Consider the following 24,330-nt stretch of genomic DNA (forward strand, 5'->3'; position numbering starts at 1 on the left):
TGCAATCTTCGGATCCTGCTTCAATGCTCAGGGAATGCATCCACTGAGCGAGAGGCCGCTAGTGTGGCTTGCTGGCTGGCCTAGAGGGGAGGGAGTGCCTCTTCCCTCTGGCATGTGCAGCCGACTCCTCATTAACTTCAGCTCTTAATCAGTGAAGCAGGATCCCACCCTCATCGCCACTGTTAAGTAGTGGGCTCAGGTGTAGGAATGACGACATGAGGCTGAATACAGGATAACTGATAATTTATTCTCACTAGAACTGTACTGAAACTTGGGCTGCAACCAGCCACAATATATAGTCTAGTCCCTAGGCGGCAGCCAATAGGTTTGAACCCACTCTTGCCGCCTGGGGCTAGCCAATTGCAGGACAGGAGACAGCTAGTCTGGGTTACTGGAGAGCCGTTAGCTGCTCCAGCAATGTACGTGGTGTATTACCACAAGCAAAGTTACATAACGGAAACGTCCCCCACAATCATGTGATCAGATGTCAGATGCTTGACAACTGACTCATATTTATGACAGTTGCAGTGTCCTGGGGGGGGGGGTTTCGTGTGATCCCCTTTTGTGACCTTCTGACAAGAAAAGTCAACGTGGGAAGCCAAATTTGCTTAACAACTGTGCTGCTAACCTAACAGCTGCAGAAATTCTCTTAACAACTTTGGCAAGGAAAGTGGTAAAATGGGGGCAAGACACACTTACAAAGGTCTCACTTAGCAACAGAAATTTGGACCTCCACTGTGCTTAAAAGCCGAGGACTACCTGTACTCTATTCCATGACTGCTCCTGGTTTGATGTCAGCAAAGACTAAAGCAGGTCATTTTGCTCTCTTGAAGCCACCCCTTCTCCAGGTCCACGCCTGGACGTGTGAAGGATTTGCCTAGCTGGTCATAAAGGATGCTTAGTTTTTGAAAGCCACCCCTACGATCCCCTGGTTTGTCTTTCAAACCAGCCTGTTCTGCCCCATCCCAAGTTTCCTTCCAGCCACTTTCCATCCTGCACTCTGGAATTATTTTGGTCATCTTACCAATCGCTCAATGGTCCTAACACAATTGCTCCAACGAGGAGGCCCGACATGAAGATGGACTGTGAGATACTAATTAAATCCGTTCTGTCACACACCAGGGAGAACTTAAGGGAGGAAAGGAAAAATATTTAATGAAAAGGAACCAGACAGATGAAATAATTTATTCCATGATCGAGGTACATGATGCATTAGAAGAGGGATCATCAAGGGGGCTGGAGGCTAAAACATATAGGGAACGGTTGCTGGAATTGGGTATGTGTAGTTTAACGAAGAGAAGGGTGAGGGGTGACATGATAGCAGTGTTCCAGTATCTCAGGGGCTGCCACAAAGAAGCGGGAGTCAAGCTATTCTCCAAAGCGCCTGAAAGCAGGACAAGAAGCAATGGATGGAAACTAGTCAAGGAGAGAAGCAACCTAGAACTAAGGAGAAACTTCCTGACAGTTAGAACAATTAACCAGTGGAACTACCTGCCTCCAGAAGCTGTGAATGCTCCAACACTGGAGGTTTTTAAGGAGAGACTGGACAGCCATTTGCCTGAAATGGTATAGGGTTTCCTGCCTGAGCAGGGGGTTGGACTAGATGACCTCCAAGGTCCCTTCCAACTTCTTCTTCTTCTTCTTCTTCTTCTTCTTCTTCTTCTTCTTCTTCTTCTTCTTCTTCTTCTTCTTCTTCTTCTTCTTCTTCTTCTTCTTCTTCTTCTTCTTATTATTATTATTATTATTATTATTATTATTATTATTATTATTATTATTATTATTATTATTATTATTATTATTATTATTATTATTAACAAGAAACAGGAGGTCCTGATCGTGCCACATAGGACTTTAGGCAGACCCTGTTTGGAATATTGTGTCCAGTTCTGGAGACCTCGCTTAAAAAAAGACAGTGATAAGATTGAGCGAGTCCAGAGGCAAGCAACAAAAATGGGGCAAGGTCTGAGGAACAAAAGATATCAGGAGACGGGAGGAACTGAATAAGTAAATCCTGGTGGACAGAAAGGAAAGTGTGTGTGTATGTGGGGGGCACATAATTGAAGCTTTTAAATACATGTAGTCCTCAGCTTACAACTGTTTCTTTTAGTGACCACTCACAATTACAACGGCACTGAAAAAAGTAATCATTTTTCACCCCTACGACCATGGCAGCAATCCCCATGGTCACCTGATCAAAATTAGATGCTTGGCCACTGACTTAATATTTATGACGGTCGCAGTGTCCTGGGGTCACGTGATCCCCTTTTGCCACCTTCTGACGAGCAAAATCAATGGGAAAACCAAATTCACTTAACAACCGGCTTACTAACTTGACAAGTGCAATGATTCACTTAATAAAGGCGGCCAAAAAGAAGTCGCAAAATGGGGCAAAACTCACATAACAAATGTTTCACTTAACAACATAAATTTTGGGCTCAGCTGTGGTTGTAACTTGAGGACTACCTGTATGTTAAGGGTGTGAATAAGGTTCTAGAAGGGACTTTCAATATTAAGCAAAAATCAAGAACACAACGGGCATAAGCAATGTTAGAAAGCCTGCATGGTGGAAATAGTGGAAGCCTGGAACCAACATCCAGTGGAGGGAGTGGGTCCAATTGTCAGTAACTGATTTTAAACAAGCTTAGGATAAACACGTGTCCACTAACTGACATTTAAAAATAAAAAATAAATAAAAAAGCCTCGAAAGGCAGACTCAGGGGACCACTTGATCCTCTTCTACCATCAGTTTTAACAGAAGAACAGAATTGGAAGGGACCTTGGAGGTCACCTAGTCTGACCCCCTGCTCAAGCAGAAAACCCTATAACGTTGCAGACAGATGGCGGTCCAATCTCTTCTTAAAATCCTCCAGTGTTGGAGCGTCCACAACTTCTAGTGGCGAGCAGTTCCACTGGTTAATCGTTCTCACTGTTAGGAAAATTCTCCACAGTTCCAGCTTGCTCCTTTCCTTGATTAGTTTCCATCTGTTGCTTCTTGTCCCGCCTTCAGATACTTTGGAGAATAGGGTGACCCCCCCTTCTTCTTCGTGGCCACCCCTCAGATATTGGAAAACTGCTATCATGTCCTCCCTCGTCCTTCTCTTCATTAAACGAGACATACCCAATTCCAGCCACCGTTCCTTATATGTTTTAGCCTCCAGTCCCTTGATCATCTTTGTTCTTCTGATCCAACCTACTGCTTGAGCAAGAGACCATATACCATTCTGGACAAATGGCTGTCCAATCTCTTCTTACTTTTGATCCTTTCATTAGTATTTTTGTTGGACCTATCAGAGACGTGCTATTCTAAGATGGTAACGAGACGAGAAAGGAAGCAAGCAAACCTCTTTATTCTGGTGAGCAGTTCAGGTATGTTTTCCCCAAAATAAAAGTGTTGATCCTTAAGATGACATAGCGTCAAGGGCCAGAAATATTGCACGGAACCCGTTCTCAAATCATGTCCCAAGTGCAAAAGAACCCTAGGCTTGATTTGAGAACGGGTTCGATGCAATATTTCTGGCCCTTGACGCTGTGTCATCTTAAGCATCAATACTTTGGGCAATTCACATTCTCTGTCCACATACCTTACAGGTAAGACATAGGGAAGTTTTGTTTGGATTTTTGTCAGAACACCATGGAAGGAAGGAAAGGGTTTTAAAAAAAACATATTAAATAATTAGGTGGGCCATTTCAAATTGCATAATTGCAGAAGGTCGGCAGTTTGGCGGGTCGAATCCCGAGTGCTGCGTAACAGAGTGAGCGCCTGTTACTCGTCCCAGCTTCTGCCAACCTAGCAGTTAGAAAGCACGTAAAAATGCAAGTAGAAAAATAGGGACCACTACGGTGGGAAGGTAACAGCGTTCCGTGCGCCTTTGGCGTCTAGTCATACCGGCCACATGACCATGGAGACGTCCTCGGACAAGCGCTGGCTCTTCGGCTTTGAAACGGAGATGAGCACCGGCCCCTAGAGTTGGAAATGACTAGCACGCATGTGCGGGGGAACCTTTACCTTTACCTTTAATCGCATTTTGAATAGGCAGCTATGTGGCAATGCCCCCTACTGGTAGAAACAATTCTTGGCAGTTTAAAAAGCTTTCTCATCAATTTTGTGACCTTGAGTTGGCCAAACAAATGCATTGCTGTCAACACCGATTTTGAATTTTTTTCTTATGGTCTAAAACTTCTTTATCTGTTTAGGAAACTAATATATCCCCTAACCCTAATTGCTCTGAAGGGTTTACCAAACCCAAATATAATGCGGTGGGTTCTCAACTTTGAACAGTTTAAATCTCTGGATGCATGCTGGTTAGGGAATTCTGGGAGTCCAGACATTTTAACGTGGCCAAAACTTAATATAGTGCAACTATGCAGGAAGAAAATGAAAACATTAAAAGACCCGGGCCAGATAATTTTTTTAGGCTTCTTCACAGGTTCAGAGAGCAGCAAGGGTCCTTCATTTCAACCCTGAGCTACAAATATTCTTCTTTATTGGATGGAAGTCGCTCTGAGATCTAAGTTCTACAGAACTTTGGGTCCTTAACATGAACATGTTCATTGGACTTTCAAAGTAACTAAAAACTGGGGCAATTGATCGGTACAATGTGATATGGTGTGTCTTTTCTAACAAAAACCAATCAGCAATCAACAACCTGGAGGAGACCCCATGACTGGTCTTTAAAGGGTTACTTGTAGGTGGGGGTGGGAATTTAATCTCCTTATTAATTGCAGGCAGTTGCCCAGAGACAACTTCTATTGCAAATATTATGCTTACTTTTCCTCATTTATTTTTGCCTTTTAACTCCTGGCATAAAACTCTCCCAGTTTTATACAAAAACTAAACATTTAATTCAGGAAGAAAAAGAGATTCCCAAACCTGGGTAACCAGAGAAGGTTTTGGCTTGGAAGGGTAAACCCATCCATCTTGGCACTTCTCTGTTGAATTCAGTCCAGAATGCAGGAATGTCTCTAAGTTGGTTTCCACAGGAATATACATACGACATTGTTCTAAGGTCCCGTCAGGTTTTCGGGGAATGGTCAAATTCAGCTTCTCCTCTTCGGTCAAGTTCAAGCGGACGGTGTCCAACCAATTAGTGTTGCAGTGATGAGACACTGGAAGGACCATGAATAATTGGCTGAACATATGAAAACCAACGATGGGTGAAATTATACTGATCATCAGTACCAGGCAATGCTGGAATCGGCCAAAATCATTAAGAGCTTTGATGATTTCCCCAATATGGGTCATGGCTGTTTTCTTTCTGCCTCTCTCTCTGCTACTATCTACTCTCTGTCTAATCTCTCTACCCAAATAGTCCTCTGGAATTCAGCAGCCTCTGGAATTAATGGTTAAACACCGAATAAACTTTGACATCACACTCAGTGAAGTGCAGGAACGGTGTTCTTAATAATAGTCTTAATACATGACATGTTACACTTTCACAACCACACTTTGTGTAAAAGATTAATTGCCAATTTTGCAGCTTACCAGCCAAAGAGAGCAAAGCTCAAAAGGAGCCGTCAAAAGTGAAGCGAAATGGAAAGATTGACAGCCTCAGAGGAAGAGAGGTGTCGTCTCACTTTCAAAAATTTTAATTACACTACTCAAAAAAATAAAGGGAACACTTAAACAACACAATGTACTGTATTTAATAGTAGGATGTCTTATTTTCTGTTCCCTTTATTTTTTTTGAGCAGTATAGATATCTTTTGAAGACAGAGGTCTATTTTTCACAGGGATGATAGTCTGAAGAATTTAGCTGAAATCAGAGGAGTGGGTGATGGGATTTTTGAGGGGGCAATAATATAATTGATGATGTAATATAACTGATGGCATCCTAACCAGGGACAACTTACTCAATTCACACATTAACTATAAATCATGTTTAGTTTAGTTTAGTTGTTTAATTTATTAGACTTATATACCGCCCTTCTCCCGTAGGACTCAGGGCGGTTCACAAGGTTTTTTAAAAGAAAACAATACCACAATTACAAAAATTAAAACAATTAAAATGATTATATTAACCTTGAATGTAAGAATTATAATTAAAAACCAATTAAAACCCCAATTAATACCCTCAGTCCAGGCCAGAAAGCTCAAAGAGCCAGGTCTTCAGGTCCCGGCGGAATGAGCGGAGGTCAGGGGCGGTCCTAAGCTCTACAGGCAGCTGGTTCCAAAGGGCCGGGTTGTAGAAATCCTAAAAGCTATGTGAAAAACCATGCTTATATGGGTTTGTACATTGTCTGATTTGGACACCTTATGTAAGAACTTAGCCCTCTGGACAAGGAGAAGAGGACAACCTGGATCAACAGGGATGGCTCAGCTGCAAAAGCAATTGGTGCACCTGTCAGGACCCACCCCAATCCACGTCTTAGGAAAACAAAAACTCTTGGAGTCAGTTCTAGTCCAAAAGGAATTTTTTTACTAGGACATGTTTGGTTGTGGAAATACAAGACAGGACCTGGTATTGTTTTACAGATTGAAACTTTATAAAGAGTTCCCGGTTCAACCCCCCTTCCCTCAACCCCATTTGGTCAGCCCCCCCCATCATTTACTTCGTGTCATCCCTTTGGTGGGAAAAAGGGAACTTTGAATCTTTATGGTTATTGCCTTCTTCCTTTACAGATTCAAATGGAGACACAGGCCAGATGCCTTCTTCCCTAACCCTCCCCTTTGTTCCCCCAGTTCAAAAGGTTTCCCTTGGTCTTTGAAATAACCTAAGGCAGGCTGAATCCACATGCGCTCCTCCTTCCTCGGGAGATGGCAGAATCCAGGGGGGGGGGATGTTTTAAACATACATTTATGAATGTGATATAAATGGATTCTGACAGCACCATTGAAATAACTGAAGAATTAGGTTGGCAACAGATCATCCTAGAGAAGGTATATCTAGAAAAAAAACCAGAATAACAGAGTTGGAAAGGACTTTGGAGGTCTTCTAGTCCAACCCCCTGCTCAGGCAGGAAGCCCTATCCCCATGGTGGTGAACCTATGGCACGCGTGCCACAGGTGTTACCCAGAGCTCTCTCTGTGGGCACGCATGCTGTCACCCCAGTCCTAGGCCTTCAGCTGGGTTTTATAAAACCTTTTCGCTTTAGGCCTCCGCCGCCATGTGCAAAAAAAAAGAAAAGGTTCAATCAATTTCAACTTCTCACGGAAAAAAAAGATCTCATAAAGTTGGAATTGATTGAACTTTTTAGTCCCACCCAGTTTGCCGTTACCACCGCAGCCATGCCCACCCAATGGGCCATGCCCGCCCAATTGGCCACACCCACCCAAAAGGGCCACACCCACCCGGCACCAGATAATACATAAGTGGGTTTTGGGTTGCAGTTTGGGCACTCGGTCTCTAAAAGTTTTGCCATCACTGCCCTATCCCCTTTCAGATAACTTGTTGTCCAATCTCTTATTAAACTTGTGCAGTGATGGAGCACACACAATTTATGGAGGCAAGTTGTTCCACTGATTTTTCACACTGTCAGAAAATTCCTCCTTACTTCTAGGTTGCTTCTCTCCTTGATTAGTTTCCATCCCTTGCTTCTTGTCCTGCCTTCAGATCCTTTAGGAATGGGTTGACCCCTTTTTTCTGACAGCCCCTCAAATATTGGAAGACTGCTATCATGCCTTCCCTAATCCTTCATTTCATTAAACTAGACATGGCTATGTGGCTAGAGTCAACACCAACTTGATGAGGAACAAACAGTCAATCAATCTGTCGGTGTGTGAAAATCCTGCTTTCTGGAGAAGTGTATCGTGCTGGGAAAGACGGAAAGAGAACAGCCATCCAGAAGGTGGGTGGATTTAGTTACAGAGTCAATGGGCGTGATATTGGAAGAAATGAAGGACCAAGTTGAGGAACATCATTCTGGATAAAGTGTGACTCTTAACACTAACTTGATGGCACGTAATCAATAAGCCAACCAATCTATGCAAACACCCAGCACCCTGGTGGCGTCTATGATACTGGGATAGGTAGAAGGAAGAAAGGGGCAACCAACATCAAAGAGGAAGGAAATCAGTTACAAATGTGATGGGTGCACTGTTGGAAGACTTGCTACATTTTGGGAGACAAGAATGTCTTGGAGAGCATGATACGCTGATTGCTCAATCCATCTATCTTGCCTGAGCCCTGATTTGCTAATTATCTGCAAGATCCCAAAACAAATTCCCATGCCATGTTGATTGCAATTAGCCTAGACCAGGGCTTTTCAACCTTTTTGTCACTGCATGTTTTTTTTTAGTTCATCCAAAAAGCTCAATTTTAATTGTACATTTCCTTCTGGTCTGCACCTGTGTTGATAACTTATCTGGTAACCATAGTGAATGTCATGTGGTCTAGCTACGTTATGAGGTAGTTTTGCTGTGTGCGCAAGCGTAAAAAAGTTTTCTAGTTTTTGTCTTTACATTTTCTTTTTACTGTCTGATGAGAGAGGATGTAGTCGGTTAGCTTTCTTTGTTTATATATATTTTTCTTTTGTGATTAAAGGTTTTTAATAGAATATGCGTCGGGCTTTATTTTCCTTCACCCACACACATTATGCATCATCTGAAGCACGGTCCATTGCCCTCTGATAGGAAGAATTATTCCTTGACATTTTTCACCCATTGTACCACTTTTAAGATATGGCAACATCCGAGTACCACCAGTTGCCTAGCTCCAGCCATCTCTCGCTTAGGCTTGTGCAGTGCTGCCACCAGTTCAGCTCATTCCCCTCCCCCGCTACCACTTTTCTAGGATGGTTGCGTACCACCTCCCAGGTGCCAATGTACCACAGGTGGTACCCGTACCACTGGTGGTACCCGTACCACTGGTTGAAAAGCCCTGGCCTAGACAAGAAAAGCTTGTATGTTGAGAGGACAGAGTTAGCTGAAGCTAATGAACTGCAATCCTCCAGAAAGTGGTCTCTCTCTCTCCAGTTTTCTTACAGGCTCTAGATTTTGTAAGCATCCATCTTCCTTCAATCCATGCTGTCTATTGCAGTGCTTTTTAACCTTGGCTGGTTGATGAGGTGTGGACTTCAACATGGACTGGGGAATTCTGGGAGTTGAAGTCCAACACACCTTCAAGTGGCCAAGGTTGATAAACATCTATTGAATTGGGAAACTTGGGAAGGATGTTATGATTGGCGTCATTCCTCCAACCTGCATTTCTGTTAGATCAGTCTCTTTGGCTGCAGGGATTATATCCTGTCAGGTGATTCTTTTGCACCAATGAAATTGAGTTACTGTGGTCAGGTAATTGAATGTTCACAATTCGAAGTGATATTTCTGAGGAAAAGATGGTACAGGCAGTCCTCGTCTTACAGCTACAATTAAGCCCAAAATTTCTGTTGCTAAACAAGAAAGTTGTTAAGCGAGGTTTGCCCCATTTTACAACCTATCCTGCCACATTTCTTAAGTGGATCATTGATGTTAAGTCAGTAACACAATTGTTCAATGGTTTCTGACTTTGCTTGTCAAAAGCCCGCCACAGGGGACCACATGACCCTGAGACAATGCAACTGCCATAACTACATGCCAGTGGCCAAGCATCCAAAGTTTGATCACCTGAGAATGGGAATGCTGCAATGGTCATAACTGAAAAATGATAAGTCAATTTTTTCAGAGCCACTGTAACCTCGAACAGCCACTAAAAGAATGGTTGTAAGTTGAGGGCTACTTTTAATTGGTTCCTGCTTGGCAGAAACAGGCAATGAAAAATTTTAAACATTCTGATTTTAACTAATGCCGTATTTACCAGAACAGCACTTTAAACAAGAATTACAATCTAACAATTTATAATAAGATGCCACTTGCCTATCTTCCGTGTGTGTGTGTGTGTGTGTGTGTGTGTGTGTGTGTGTGTGTGTGTGTTATTGGTAAACTACTTGCAATAATTGCAGGAAAACAGAACTTTAACACTCCCAAAAGTAATGGATATTTTTTATTGATTAAAAATTAGAGAAATGACATGCAATAAAATACAAAGTCAAAGGGGAAAAAAGGCTGAATATTTTACATCTTTCGTTAAAATCTACAATACACCAAATTGTGTAGGTTCCTTTTATATTAACACACCACCCTCCTCAAGGCTATTAAGTTTTTAAAAATACAAACCGATTTCTAGGTTCAAGTTCAAAATTTACCCAAAATAAAAACCCTCTGATCCGTAAGGGTATAAAGGATAGAAATAATTTCTAAACTACTAAACAACAACAAAAATCATTGGCACTTTTTGAACCTCAAGAATAAAAGTTGTCTAGCACTTCTAGTATTCAGAGGAGGGGGGGCAGAAAAAAAATACCATTTATTAAGAGACAACAGGCCGAGAAATATAGTAGCAAAGTAGTTCTGGATCACTGAAATAGTCATTATTATAATAACACACGGGAACAGCCATTAGGGGTATTCTTGTCTGCTACACCTGGATTAGACAGAGACAGGAATGAAGGAATCAGTATATAGCTAGCTACTGCATCAAGATACAGTGGATTCGAAGGTATGCGCAACATGCAGGCCAAGTGATTTAATACTGTACCAGAATTATTTGGTCTCGGTAGCTGAAGATGGGATGAAATAAAACAGATGGCTACTTTATTCCTCACGCTGGTCATGTGCCATCTCAGGGTACGGCGATTCAGGGCCACCCCCCATTTCAGCAAGAGATCCTCTTTCCGCATGATCACACCTGGGCACGGATATTGGGACTAAGGCTGTGCGCTGCAGTGACAATAACGTCACTGGCTCCAAAGAATTTCTGCCCAACCAGAAGCAGAAGTTTGGGGAGCCTCTGAGAGCCGCGTCCTTCATCCAGGTGAGGATCCGACCCCCTCCCCACAGTTCAGAGGTCTATCCCTCTCAGAGGCTCCAAGAAGTGATGGTCTCCCCAAACTTCTGCTTCTGGTTGGCCAGATATTCTTTGGAGCCAGTGATGACCCTCTTTTACCGGTCTACTGTAGAGAGCGTCCTCTCGTACGGTATTGTGATTTGGTATGCTGGTCTGACAGCCGCGGACAGGAAAGCATTACAGAGGGTGGTGAGCACAGCACAAGACATCGTGGGCTGTCCCCTGACACCACTGGATGACCTTGCCAGGGCCCGCTGCCTTGGAAGAGTGAGGAAAATTCTCAGGGACGACTCACACCCTGGACGGTATCTCTTTACTCTCCTACCATCGGGTACGAGATATAGGAGTATAGCCAGCCGTACCAACAGGCTGAAGAACAGCTTTTATCCATGGGCTGTTAGGCTTTTGAACGGGAAATGATTTTATAAACTTTATGCATGATTGACTTGCGAGGCCGGTGCGCTGTGCAATTAGCTCACATGCTGTAATAAGATGGAGGGTTTGTGTTACTGTAAGTTGGGGGTGGGGGCACGAAGGGAGGCTCAGCCAATCTCAATGTATACATGGTTGTACTTTGACAATAAAGGTTCATTCAATTAACCAAGAACGGTTGACCTCTTCCCCTCCTGAAGGGTTTTAAATCAAGAAAATGATCCATTCAAGAATATACCGTAGCTTGCTTGTTCATAAGCCACCTAGCCCAAGGGTGGGAAAATTTGGAAGTTTTGGGGAGGTCACACACAGACACACACAGAGAGACACACTAACTCAGCCCAAGCAGCTTTTTCCAGCCTCCACCCTTTCCCACTCCATAAATGCAGTATAAACATTTCTCCTTTTCAAGCTCTTTCTTCAACAGCTGTCCACTTCTGGAGCAGTTCTGCTAATGAACTGTAAGCAGATCTAGCCGGCACAAAAATTAAGAGGTGAACAATAAATACATCAAACAATAAAGGAAATCTAGCTTCCATAGCTGTTTGGAGAGGAAAAATGTATTGCAACAGAAGATTTGAGAACCTCATCCACACCTCAGGAGATTCGATGTGGACACAAATGAGTATAACAGCTCCCCTCCCACCAGTCTTCCACACAACACGTTGTGAGGACACTTACTACTGTCCTGAACCTGAGTTTAGAAACCAGGTTTGGAAGGTTAAATGTCATATTGGTTCAATCATGGTAACTGAAACAAGAGGAGGAGGGGCTATACAAAAGGGCTCATAATCTCTTCACTGGGCCCCACACCCTGCCTATCGAAAAGCTACACCCAGGGATGAGAATTAATTCCATTGGTTTGCTATGCAAATTAATATTAAGGCGAAAACCATGTGGATGTACAAAACGCTTCGAAGCTAAGCAGTGACACACAAAAACTGGAGGGGGGGTCGAGTGGCTGCTATAGGATGGGGAGAAAAATCCATACCATTTTATTGTTCACATAGTGCATTATAAATGTTTCTTCCCCCCCCCCCATCTAAGTATATAATTTATAGGTTAAAAATCCAAAACAACAGAAAGGAAAGGGGAAAAAAAAACACACACACCAGATACTAATAATGTCTTAAAAAAAAACCCAACACTAAATACGAGTTATAGTGGCTTCAGTCACCTTATGTTGATCAAACTTTTGATATGTGAGCAGAGTATTTTTTTTTAAAAAAAAAACCCAACTATTGGCAATTTCCAAGCAGTGCAGCAAAGCATTGATCTGCCAGGTATGCATCTGTCTGGCAATTTCATTTATTGCTGTAAAAACTGAACCGGGGGGGGGGGGGGCGGTTTCATGTTTACCATTCTATGAAGGAAGGACGTAAGAAAGGTAAAAGGATTTTTAATTAAATGGGTGTGGGGTTTTTTTGGGAGATTAAAATGGGAATTAGGAAATCATCTGCAGTGGTCAGTGGTAGAAAAGACTCAGTGTTTAAGAGTTTCTAATTGCCAGTCCATGCAATCAATTTCCGCTCTGTCCCACGTGCAAAGGACATCTGGTTTATGAATTCTCACATACTGAACTACACCTGAAGGATTTCAACTACTTCCAGCAAACTTGCAAGGCAATCCCCATAGTCTACTTACACAGGAACCCCTTCGGCAAAAAGCAACTGCAGAGACAACCTTTGGGGAAGAGAGAAATATACAGACGGACGAGAGAGGAAATACGTTGGTGTAAGGTAGGCTGCATGCCAGGTCTTCTGCAGAATCTCTGAGCATGTCAAAGCCTCAGACTATCTGAGGATACTATCACCAGAATGCAACCATTTTAAGGAAGCTGGATTATGGGTAGTTTCCCCTGAGTGGAAAACAACTTCCTCTTTGTTTTCCACCAGGGGAGTTTTTGAGGAAGAGTGGAAACCCAACCACCAAGTGATAAATCTGAAAGACTGAAATTTCGTTCTCTTAGTTCAGGAATATTCATTCTGGCTGTGCCACTCTCCCTTTTGTATCCAGAGAAGCAACCGAACATAAGCAAGTTTCCAAAGGGGGGGGGGAGAGAAAGTGTGTGTGATAATGAAAAGTACACAAAGTGGATCTTTGGAATGGAACATCCTCTAGTCTAGATTGTGTGCTGCAAAATCCTCTCCTGACGGCCGGCCAGCTTCTACGTGTGGTTCCTGCCTCTTGCACCAGAACTGCTCTTTTCCATCCACTGCGCAGCCCTCAATGCTGCTTAGGTAACGATGAACAAAGTATTTTTGGCACCGGATGTTTCAACCATTGGGTCTATATGGGCAGTCTGCAAGAACTAGGGCGAGTGGGGAGAAGGCCCAGTGAGACAGCCAATTGAGGATGAAGGAAACACAGCCGCACAGAAACACGATGTTTCCTCAGGCGATAACCTGATTGCAAACAGAAGGGGGAAAATTAAGGCTAGTTTTATCTCAGGCCAAGCCATTCCTTCTGCACCCTGAATGTAGGAAAGGTGGCTTAAACCAAGGGATTTCACTTATTCAAGATTTCACTCAGTTTCCCGCAGTAAATTCAGCCTGTATTCTGACACTCCGCAACAGCTTCCACTGTTATTGGTTGTGGTTTTTTTATTATTAAAATACCTGCCTGGTTAGACGGACCATAAATCAAAATGTCTTTGCTGTTTACCAGTCAGGCAAAAATGATCCAACCCATCATGTAAGGACAATTATTAAGGAGCAGCGAAACCCTTCTTTCGTACTCAGTAGTAATGTTTCTGTTTTTGTTAGTTTTTAAATAGTTAAGGCAGACTTTCCCAACCAGAGAACCCCTGGAATTCCCAGCCCTCTTAGCTATAAAGCCAAGAGTTGTAGGCACAGCCTAGTTGGTGGGCACTCAGCTGGGGAAGGCTGAGTTAAGGCAATAATAAGTACAAGCATGCGGGGGAGGGGAGGAAGGGAGGAATGGAATGGGAGAGAGGGCGGGAGGGAGAGGGCGGGAGGGAGAGGGCGGGAGGGAAGGGGAAGAATGGCAGGGAGGGAGTAAGTAAGTAAGTAGGGGAGGGAGGAAGGGAGGGAGGGAGGAAGTAGAGGAGCGAGAGAGGAAGGGAAGAAGGGAGGGAGGAAAGGAAGTAGGGGAGGGAGGAAGAGAAGGGGAAGGGAGGGAGGAAGTAAGTAAGTAGGGGAGGGAGGGAGGAAGGAAGTAAAGAGCGAGAGAGGGAGGAAGGGGGAGGGAGGGAGGGAGGGAGGAAGGAAGGAAAGAAGTAGGGGAGGGAGGGAGGAAGGAAGTAGAAGAGTGAGAGAGGGAGGGAGGGAGGAAGGGGGAGGAAGGGAGGGGGAGGAAGGAAGGAAAGAAGTAGGGGAGGGAGGAAGGAAGTAGAAGAGCGAGAGGGAGGGAGGAAGGGGGAGGGAGGGAGGAAGGAAAGAAGTAGGGGAGGGAGGAAGGAAGGAAGTAGAGGAGCAAGAGGGAGGGAAGGAGGGAGGGAGGGAAGGAAAGGAAGTAGGGGAGGAAGGAATGGAAGGGGAAGGAAGGGAGGGAGGAAAAAGTAAGTAAGTAGGGGAGGGAGGGAGGGAGGAAGGAAGGAAAGAAAGAAGTAAGTAGAGCAAGAGAGGGAGGGAGGGAGAGAGGGAGAAAGGAAGTAGGGGAGGGAGGGAGGGAGGGGAGGAGGAGGAGAAAAGATGGGAGGGAGGGATAGTTGGAGAGAGAAGGAAAGAAGGGAGGGAGAAAAGGAGGGAGGGAGGCAGAGGTGGGTAAAAAAAACAGCGGGTGGGTGGGACAGAAGCCAAATGCCTCCAAGGCAGTAGTGTTGTAGACCTCCTTGATGCTACTTGGGAAGAAATGAAGTTAAAGCTTCTGAGAACGAGGGCCTGTAGTTTTGGTTCTTTGGCAGGAGTGGTTTTGCTTTTTTTTTGGCCAACAGAAGTATTTGTACGTTGCACCTATGGATTGCAACCATAAGCGGGGAAGTGTTGTTTTAGTTGATGCTGAGCTGAGCAAATCCAATAAGTTTGCCATCATCGGGTATTTCAGACGCTTCCACACCTGACGCCTGAAAGGCAAGGGAACAGAATCCATTATTTTACCAGGACACGAAAAGGACCGAGAAAGTGACCTTGCCCTGGAGGGACAGGGGGGGGGGGCAAAGATACGGTCAAGACTAGAGTCAGATTAAAAAAAGAGAAAACTGTGTCCAGAGCCAGAATGTAACCCGAGAAAAATCTCTCTGACAAGATCTCGCCTAGTTCTCACAAAGATAAAGGGAGGGAGGGATGACACACATTCAGGTTTGCAGGACTGCATAATTACAGGTAGTCCTCGACTCATGACCACAATTTGAGCCCAAAATTTCTCTCGCTAAGTGAGACAGTTAATTTAACGGCCTTTCTTTTTGCAAAGTGAATCACTGCAGTAGTTAATAACACAGTGGCTAAAGAGAACCTGGCTCCCCACTGGCTTTGCTTGTCAGCAGTTCACAAAAGCGGATCACATGACCTGGGGACATAAATACATGCCAGTTGCCAAGTGCCCAGATTTTAATCACGTGGACAAGGGAATGCCGCAACCTTCAGTCAGGAAATTTCTCCTTAGTTCTAGGTTGCTATGAAGAGCAGTTGCTATAATTGGGGATGTCTGGTTTAATGAAGAGAAGGACCAAGGGGGACATGATAGCAGTCTTCTAATATCTCAGGGGCTGCCCCAAAGAAGAGGCAGTCAAGCTATGCTCCAAAGCGCCTGAAGGCAGGACAAGAACCAATCAAGGAGAGAAACAACCCAGAACTAAGGAGAAACTTCCTGACAGTGAGAATAATTAATCAGTGAAATGGCTTGCTTCCACAGGTTGTGGGTACTCCAACACTGGAAGTCTTCAAGAAGAGACTGGACGGCCATTTGTCCGCAATGGTGCAGGGTCTCCTGTTTGAGCAGGGGGCAGGACTAGAAGACCTCCAAAGTCCCTTACAGCTCTGTTATTCTGTTATTCTGTCTTCTCCAACTTGGGCATTTTCCAGATCTGTGGACTTCAGCAACCTGAATCCCCAGTAGTGACGACGGTGGTTGAAATATCCTAGGGCGTGAAGTCCACAGATCTGAAATGCATCTAATAAATGAAAGCCGATCTACTTTTAAAAGCTAGAAACAATAACCAGCTCAACAAAAAGATATAAAAAACATGTCTGGCATTCAACTCTATCCAAGCACATTTGATATCCGGAAATAAACCAGCTTTAATCCAGTGCTTAATATTTGCAGAGGACAAACATATTTTTTTTGTTGAGCTGAATAAATGCAGCATTTGGCCAAAGGAGGCCGAGAGCGGAAGCAACTTTTTAGAAAGATTTGGAATAGTCAGGGGATAAAAAAAATATAAATACCAGCTTGAAAGTGACTGATCGGTTCGTCTGAGGCTCTTCCACAATTTTTTGCAAGTTTGCAGCAACTGAAACAATAGGGAAGACACACTCAGTGGTGGGCATCTAAGCTTTATGAACAAATTCCCCCCCCTCCCCCCCGCATCAGCCAAGAATATACAGGCAAAAAGAAGGTCAGTTTGTCCTGCTGTGTCTGCCAAAAAAAAATAAAGTGACATAAACTGGCACAGGGCTAGAAATGTCAGGGATTTTTTCTCTATAAGGCTTGCATTACCTATGACTAAATCTCTGCCATCCACAAGTCCTGCCGAGATGAGTTCTTGGGATACTCCATCTGCAGTGTCTGGAAAGACCATAATTAGACAGATAAATCAATGCTAGATCCCACCTAGATGCTATCTTTGATTTCACCACTTATACGCTTATAAGCTTAAACTAGACATCGATGTAGTTTTTGTTTTACAGATACAGGTAGTCTTCAACTTATAAACCACTCATTTACTGACTGTTCGAAGTTACAATGGTAACTTCGGGGACTTTTCACACTTACGACCATTGCTGCGTCCCCGTGGTCACGGGATCAAAATTCAGATACTTGGCAACTGACATGTATTTACGACAGTTGTCATGTGATCACCTTTTGTGACCTAACCCAGCTGGCTTCCGACAAGCAAAGTCAATGGGGGAAGCCAGATTAGGTTAACAACTGCATATTCATTTAACAACCATATCTAAAAAGGTCGTAAATTGGGGCATAACTCACTTAACAATTGCCTTGTTTAGCAACAGAAAGCTTGGATTCAATTATGGTTGTCAGGGATTACCTGTAGTCCTTGTTTAATGATGGTCATTGGGACTGGCAATTCTGTTACTGAGCAATGTGGCAGTAATTGTGGAACTCACAGGACCTTGCTGGCTTATGACCATAGTTTTAGTTGCTGTCATTAAGTGAGACATCACATGATCACAACTTGTATCCTTCTGCAGACTATCCTATTGACTCTGCTGATTAGAGGATTGCAGTGAAGGTCACAATCTGGCAACTATGGGACATTGTGACTGTCTAAACTGCACAACACTTGCCAAGTCCCCAAATCACAATCATGTGACTACAAAGACCCTGCAATGGCCATAATTTTGAGGACCTGGTTGTAAGTCTCTTCAATCAGCACAATTGTTAAGTTTGAACAGTCGCTGAAGAAATTGTCTTTTTTTTTTAATTCCATTTATATCCCGCCCTTCTCCGAAGACTCAGGGCAGCTTACAAGCTTAGCAGTAGCCTTCATTCTATGTATATGCCTGCTTATTAGGGCTTTCACACACACACCCAAGCGGCATTATTACAAAGTCAGCTTAATTGCCCCCAACAATCTGGGTCCTCATTTTACCTACCTCGGAAGGATGGAAGGCTGAGTCAACCTTGAGCCTGGTGGGACTCAAACCTGCGCTAATTGCAGGCAGCTGGTGTTACTTAAGGAGGCATTAGCCCACTGCTCCACCAAGGCTCAGTCTTAATGACTGTTGTGATTCAGGGTCAGCCTGTGGGTTCGGCAGTTGGGTCGGACGACTCAGAGGAGGAGGGGGGTGTTGAAGACCTTGCTGAGGGGGTTGAAGGTCTTGCTGATGATAGCCCCCAGCAAGGCCCCTCTCATCTGGTCACGACGCAGACCCAGCTGTGTGAGCCTGACAGCGTGGATGAAGATGACCCACAGCTGGCCCTGTTCAAGGACGCCCGACGCAGGAGGCAGTCAGTCAGGAGTAAACAGAGGGAGGCAATGGGGCACCTCGGAAGGAGGCACAGAGAGGCCACGCCCTGAACTGTATTTAAGGGGAATGTGTGGGAGGGCTGGTTTGCTGAAGGCAACCGCTTGGATTGTTCCTGCGTCTTAGCTCGTGTTTTATGGTTGGTGTCTTGTCTTGCTCTTGTTTTATGTGAATAAATTTGGCAGGCTTTATTCTAGCCTCTTGCCGTTTGTAAAGGGGTCGTCCCTGCTTTTGCTGCAGGGCCGGTAGCAGGCTGGTACAGAACAATGACCCATTTATTTAGTGGCTGTTCAAACTTACAATGACACTGAATGAGAACTGCCTATATATTGTATATTACCTTGCCTGTATTTTATTATGTTATTATAACCTATTTGGGACACTTTGTGGAAGGAAGCGAGAACGTATTCCTTTTTTTAACAGAATCACTGCAAAGGTTTGCAGTCTTTCATGAGAGACTGAGCTACGATTGATTAGTTGAAAAGGTAAAGGATGCTACACAGCACCAAGTAATATTCACAGGATTGAGTTCTCCATCTATAATTCCCATAATCCTCAGACAAAATGGGAAATGGTCACGCAGGTATGTCATCTGTAAGTCACAAGGCCCTTTATGATACTCTGAGAAGTTGCACATTCAGATTAAATCCCAAATCAAAGGCATCCGCATGACACATTACGAAGATTTTAGTGCCTGAACAAACTGGTTTACTTTCAACTCCATCTTTCAAACATTTTGGGAGCCTCAATCTAGAAAAGATCCATCAAGCCTATGGATTCATTTTCAAAAAAATTGGGAGATTTCCTTATCTGCTCTAAAATGGGACACGAATTTGCTCCGTATTTAAGGAATCTCTTTTTAACTGGGACTTTTGACATGTATCTCCCACCCAATCAGCATACAAACCACCAAACAAAATCCAGTCACTTAAGGGGTTGCAGAAAGTTTTCTCATCCCACCCACCTCTTCCAGGTGTGAATTCAAATCGGATGTCATTCAGCTCCTTTTTTGAATTCCTGTCGGGGAGGAGAGACACAGTTAGGTATTATCAATATCTGTGTTACAGACGAACATTAAATCATATTCTGTAAGAAACATGAAACCATGGTTACTTCTGAGGCAGGCCTATTGAATCAGCATTTTAGGAAGAGTCTACAATTAATTTTATCCAGCCCAACTATCCTACACTACATTACAGGTAGTCCCTCAACAATTGAGCCCAAAATTTCTGTTGCTAAGTGAGACAACTGTTACGTGAATTTTGCCCCATTTTACGACCCTTTTTTGCCACAGTTGGGAAGTGAACCACTGCACTTGTTAAGTTAGAAACCCGGTTGTTAAGTATATCTGGCTTCCCCATTGACTTTGCTTGTCAGAAGGTTACAAAAGGTGATGACATGAGCCTGGGACATGGCAACCGTCATTGTGACCATCATAACTATGAGTCGGTTGCCAAACATCCGAATTTTAATCACATGACCCTGGGGATGCTGCAATGGTTGTAAGTGTGAAAAATGGTCATAAGTCACTTGAAACTTCAAACGGTCACTAAATGAGTTGTTTTAAGTCGAGGAATACTTGTACAGTCAATCTTTGTAAAAAGTTTTTCCGTAGCCTGGTTTGAAAAGGAAAAGGGGGGGGGGACATTAAATTACACAGAGGCAGAATCTAAGCTCCCATTCTGTTGTTGTTGTTAGCTGCGAAGTTGTGTCCGACCCATCGTGACCCTATGGACAATGTTCCTCCAGGCCTTCCTGTCCTCTACCATCTTCTGGAGTCCATTTAATCTCACGCCTACTGCTTCAGTGACTCCATCCAGCCACCTCATTCTCTGTCGTCCCCTTCTTCTATTGCCCTCAATCTTTCCCAGCATTAGGCTCTTCTCCAGGGAGTCCTTCCTTCTCATTAGGTGGCCAAAGTATTTGAGTTTTAGCTTCAGGATCTGGCCTTCTAAAGAGCAGTCAGGATTGATCTCCAGAATTAATGTGGTTAATGTATGAAATAAATTATTGCATCTTCTGAAATGTGCAAGAAAAACCCCCCCAAAAAACCCTCATTCAAGCTTGGAACAGAGTAAGCCTACCAAACATGTTCCATAGATGAGTTTTCAAAAAATTGTGGCTTACCAGAATAAAAGTTAAAATATTAGAATAGTTTCTTTTCCCCAAACTAATCAGAGGGAACTATAGAAAAATGAGTAAGTATGCTTTTAAACTTTAGGCAGGCAGCCTACAAAAAGTCTGCTGATTTCAGATTAGCTATCGCTTCTATTATTTACTATAAGATTTTTAAAAAGTTTAAATACCTAAAAGAACCGTCAGCCCTCTGAATATTTTATATAAGGCTTTCTTATGGGAATCTGGAGTTGTGTTGTGCTGTGTTACTGATGTTGGTAGTCAGATACATAGCTATTCATTTTACGCATATTATTCATATAAGCTGTTCAAGTCTTCAGAAGTGAAGTCACTTTTAAGCCAAATTAATAAATAAATACATTTCTATTAAAGGTAACGGGGATGATTAGCAAAACCCTCAACATGGGCCACCTCTTGACTTATAAGTAGTCTTCAACTTACAACCATTCATTTAATAACCAGTTGAACTTACAACAGCAATGGAAAAAAGTGACTTATGTCTGTTTTCCACAGTTACAACTTTTGCAGCATCCCCATCGTCACTGTGATCAAAATTCAGATGCTTGGCAACTGGTTCACATTTATGACGGATGTAGTGTCACGTTTTGCGACCTTCTGACAAGCAAAGTCAATGGGGAAGCACTTTACAACCTTGTTACTAACTTAACAATTGTTAAGTGATTCATTGTGACAAGAAAGGTCGTAAAATGGGGGAAACGTCGCTTAAGAACTGCCTCGCTTAGTAATAGAAATTTTGGGCTGAATTGTGGCTATAAGTCGAGAACTACCTTTCCAGGGTGAAATGATAGCAGAGGAAGGCCTTATTCAAGTACTAGTTGACCCCTGTAGCAAGGAATTCAGAAGAACATGGAACAAAATATCCTGTTTTATCCTGAGCTCATAACAAAACCACACAATCTTCTTTTGAGCTCAGAATGCACACATTTTGAGTCCTACAAGTTTTATCCAGCATCAGAATGCTATAAATCTATAGCACGTGAATAAATTAAAATATCAATAGAACATATTAACCTGAATCATCTGACTGCGAAGTGGCTATTGGTCCAGCATGGATTGGTAGAACAGATTTTTTTTGTTGCTGTTGTTAATTTCCCAGTTTTGTAAAAGAGAGGGGCTTGGTCCTGAGTCATCCATTGAGCCTGTATGGCTCAGGGTGGATAAGAACCAGAGCTTCCTGTGGCTGTGAAAGTTGGACCTTAAAAAATCAAGACAGGAAGAAAATCGACTCGTTTGAGCTGCAGTGCTGGGGAAGGCTCCTGCATATTCCTCGGACAGCAAAGGTGGACTAACAAGCAAGCACTGGAGCGCATAACTCCAGACGTGTCACTGGAAGGCAAAATCACAAGTTTGTGTCTGACTTACTTTCTCCATGTCATGTAGGGGAGGGAATTCACGAGAGAAAGCAGTTATGTTGTGAAAAGTTAGCAGTACCAGGAAAGTACAAAGTGGCTGGACACTATGAAAGCTGACACCAGCCAGAATAGGGATAACTAACTGGCAGCCCGCGGGCCGGATGCATCACACACAGGCCACGCCCCACCCCAGCTCTGCAAAGGCAAAAAATGTCGCGATACATCACAATACGTTGCGTGATACGATCGAGTTTGACACCCGTGAGAATACAGAATAATTCAAAGAATCAGTGCAAGATTGGGAGTTGTGGAGAGACAAGGCCCACAGAATCACCAAGAGTTGGACACGAGTGAATGGATAACATCATCATCAAAACATGGGTCTTCTTATGCTTACTCCAGCACCATCCACCCCTAGACTGGATTAGCTTTCTCTCATGCCTACACGTAGGTCCTTACCTTAATCGTAGAACGAGACTTATTGGAATTTTGGGCTCTTCTTGTGCTGTAGGTGCGGGGGGTGCCTTAACGAAAGAGGAAAAAAAAAGATTATTTTTTTTAATCCATGAAAGCAAAGAGTTAAACAGGCAGTCCTGCCCTTATGATCACAACTGAACCCAAACTTCCCATTGCTAAAAAAGACAGTCGTTAAGTGATCCATGTCCAATTTTACGACCTTTTTTTGTCACGGTTGTTAAGTGTTTATTGCAGTTGTTAAGTGAATCATGTTAAACAAATCTGGCTTTCCTCATTGACTCTGCTTGTTGAAAGCCGCCTGGGAAGTTGTGATCACATGATTCCACGGACACTGCAACCGTCATAAGTACATTCCAGTTTCCAAGCACCTGAATTCTGATCATGTGACCATGGGGATGCTGCAATGGTAGTAAGTGTGAAAAACCGGTCATTGCCACTGTAACTCTGAACATTCACTAAACAAATAGTCAAGGATTACCTGTAATGATATATTTATTTTCCCAAAGAATTAAGAGACCAAGTTGACCATCTCAGAGGCAGGTTGAGAAATAAACCAGGAGGTCCTCAACTGAACCCAAATGAAAACTTCCCTGACTTTTAATGGTTTTTGCCCAGCTTCTGGTCAATCCATAAAATTAGGAAGAATATTCAGGAACGGATTTTCTTGTTCTGTCTTCTCAGCCTATCTGGATTTTGACCCTGATGCCCTATCACCACACAGGACTTATTTATTTTGTCCTTTCGCTGCAGTGCGTGATCTGACGTATTCTAACCTTTGGCACTGAAAGAACCTTGATTATTATTATAACGCAACTTGGGCGTCCTCCTGGACTCCCGGCTCAACTTTGAAGATCATATAGGAGCCGTGACCAGGGGGGGGGTTGCCCAGGTTCGCCTGGTGTGCCAGTTGCGACCCTATCTGGACCAAGATGCCCTACGCACAGTCACTCATGCGCTCGTGACCTCCCGTTTAGACTACTGCAACGCTCTCTACATGGGGCTGCCCTTGAGGACCACTCAGAGGCTTCAACTGGTGCAGAATGCGGCCGTGCAAGTTGTGATGAGGGATTCCCGATACTCCCATGTAACACCTCTACTCCACGAGCTGCATTGGCTTCCGGTTGCCCTCCGGGTGAGATTCAAGGTGCTGGTGATGACCTATAAAGCCCTGAACGGCTTGGGTCCGGGATATCTGAGGGAACACCTGCTGCCAGCATCAAGTTCCCTTCGTCCAGTGCGCTCACACAGGGAGGGTCTTCTCAGGGTGCCGCCAGTAAAAGATTGCTGGCGGATAACACCCAGGGGGAGGGCCTTCTCTGTGGGTGCGCCTGCCCTCTGGAACCAGCTGCCTGCGGAGCTCAGGACTGCCCCTGACCTGCGTTCATTCCGCCGGGACCTGAAGACTTGGCTCTTTGAGCTCTCCGGCCCAGGCTGAGAATTTTTAACTGGGGGTTTTATTTTCAGGGATAATTTAATCTTTTTAATTGTTTTTTAACTTTTGTATTTTGTATTGGTGTGATTTTAAAATACCCTGTAAACCGCCCTGAGTCCTTCGGGAAAGGGCGGTATATAAATCTAATAAAATAAAATTAAAATTAAATTAAATTATTATTATTAATTTGGTTTTTAACAGATCCTTCAGAAGGTCCACTCAGAGTGAACAGAAAGCAGCCACGCTGCTCAGAATCCATTAGTGCAGAGTAAAATAATAGTCAAGCTATGCCAGCTATCCCAAAATGCCAGAAAGCTCTGCGTGAGCTGGGACCAATGGAAATTAAAATCCTAATTATCAATGGAAAAGAAGGGGAGGAGCAGCAGTTGTATACCATGTAATTAGAACTTTCCAGTCTTTTATAAAAATAATTATTTTTTGTTACTGATGTTGTTATTTGGAAGGTTGGTTTCATATCAGATAGTCCTTGACTTACAACCATTCATTTACTGATTGTTCAAAGTTACAACAGCACTGGGGGGAAAAATGACCTA

The 24,330-nt window shown here is 43.6% G+C and overlaps 3 protein-coding genes across 5 annotated transcripts in view; all 3 read right to left on the bottom strand.

The window, feature by feature from the left end:
• The window catches only part of LOC308678428 (solute carrier family 22 member 13-like), a gene marked incomplete at both ends in the record, with an annotated part of 29,400 nt that extends 24,158 nt beyond the window's left edge, over positions 1-5,242 (bottom strand). Inside the window, 2 exons of the mRNA XM_081345623.1 lie at positions 1,025-1,128; positions 4,871-5,242. Coding sequence (XP_081201749.1) covers positions 1,025-1,128; positions 4,871-5,242 — 476 coding nt within the window. The remainder of the gene's footprint in view (positions 1-1,024; positions 1,129-4,870) is intronic.
• The window catches only part of LOC308678436 (uncharacterized protein), a 558,730-nt gene that overhangs the window by 336,255 nt on the left and 198,145 nt on the right, over positions 1-24,330 (bottom strand). The window lies entirely within an intron of this gene.
• OXSR1 (oxidative stress responsive kinase 1) overlaps positions 10,377-24,330 on the bottom strand; it is a 99,102-nt gene continuing 85,148 nt past the window's right edge. The window contains exons 14-19 of one of the 3 annotated variants that reach the window (XM_081345622.1): positions 22,327-22,391; positions 19,323-19,375; positions 16,869-16,937; positions 16,598-16,662; positions 15,167-15,276; positions 10,377-10,397 (exon numbers count right to left, since the gene is read on the bottom strand). In XM_081345622.1, coding sequence (XP_081201748.1) covers positions 15,202-15,276; positions 16,598-16,662; positions 16,869-16,937; positions 19,323-19,375; positions 22,327-22,391 — 327 coding nt within the window. In that variant the 3' untranslated portion in view covers positions 10,377-10,397; positions 15,167-15,201. Of the gene's footprint in view, positions 10,398-14,833; positions 15,277-16,597; positions 16,663-16,868; positions 16,938-19,322; positions 19,376-21,526; positions 21,711-22,326; positions 22,392-24,330 lie in introns of those variants that run through there. The other 2 variants (XM_081345621.1, XR_014028660.1) reach the window with 2 other exon arrangements.

The sequence above is a fragment of the Vipera berus genome (genome assembly GCF_964194415.1).
Source record: "Vipera berus genome assembly, chromosome: Z".
In the NCBI taxonomy this organism is placed as follows: domain Eukaryota; kingdom Metazoa; phylum Chordata; class Lepidosauria; order Squamata; family Viperidae; genus Vipera; species Vipera berus.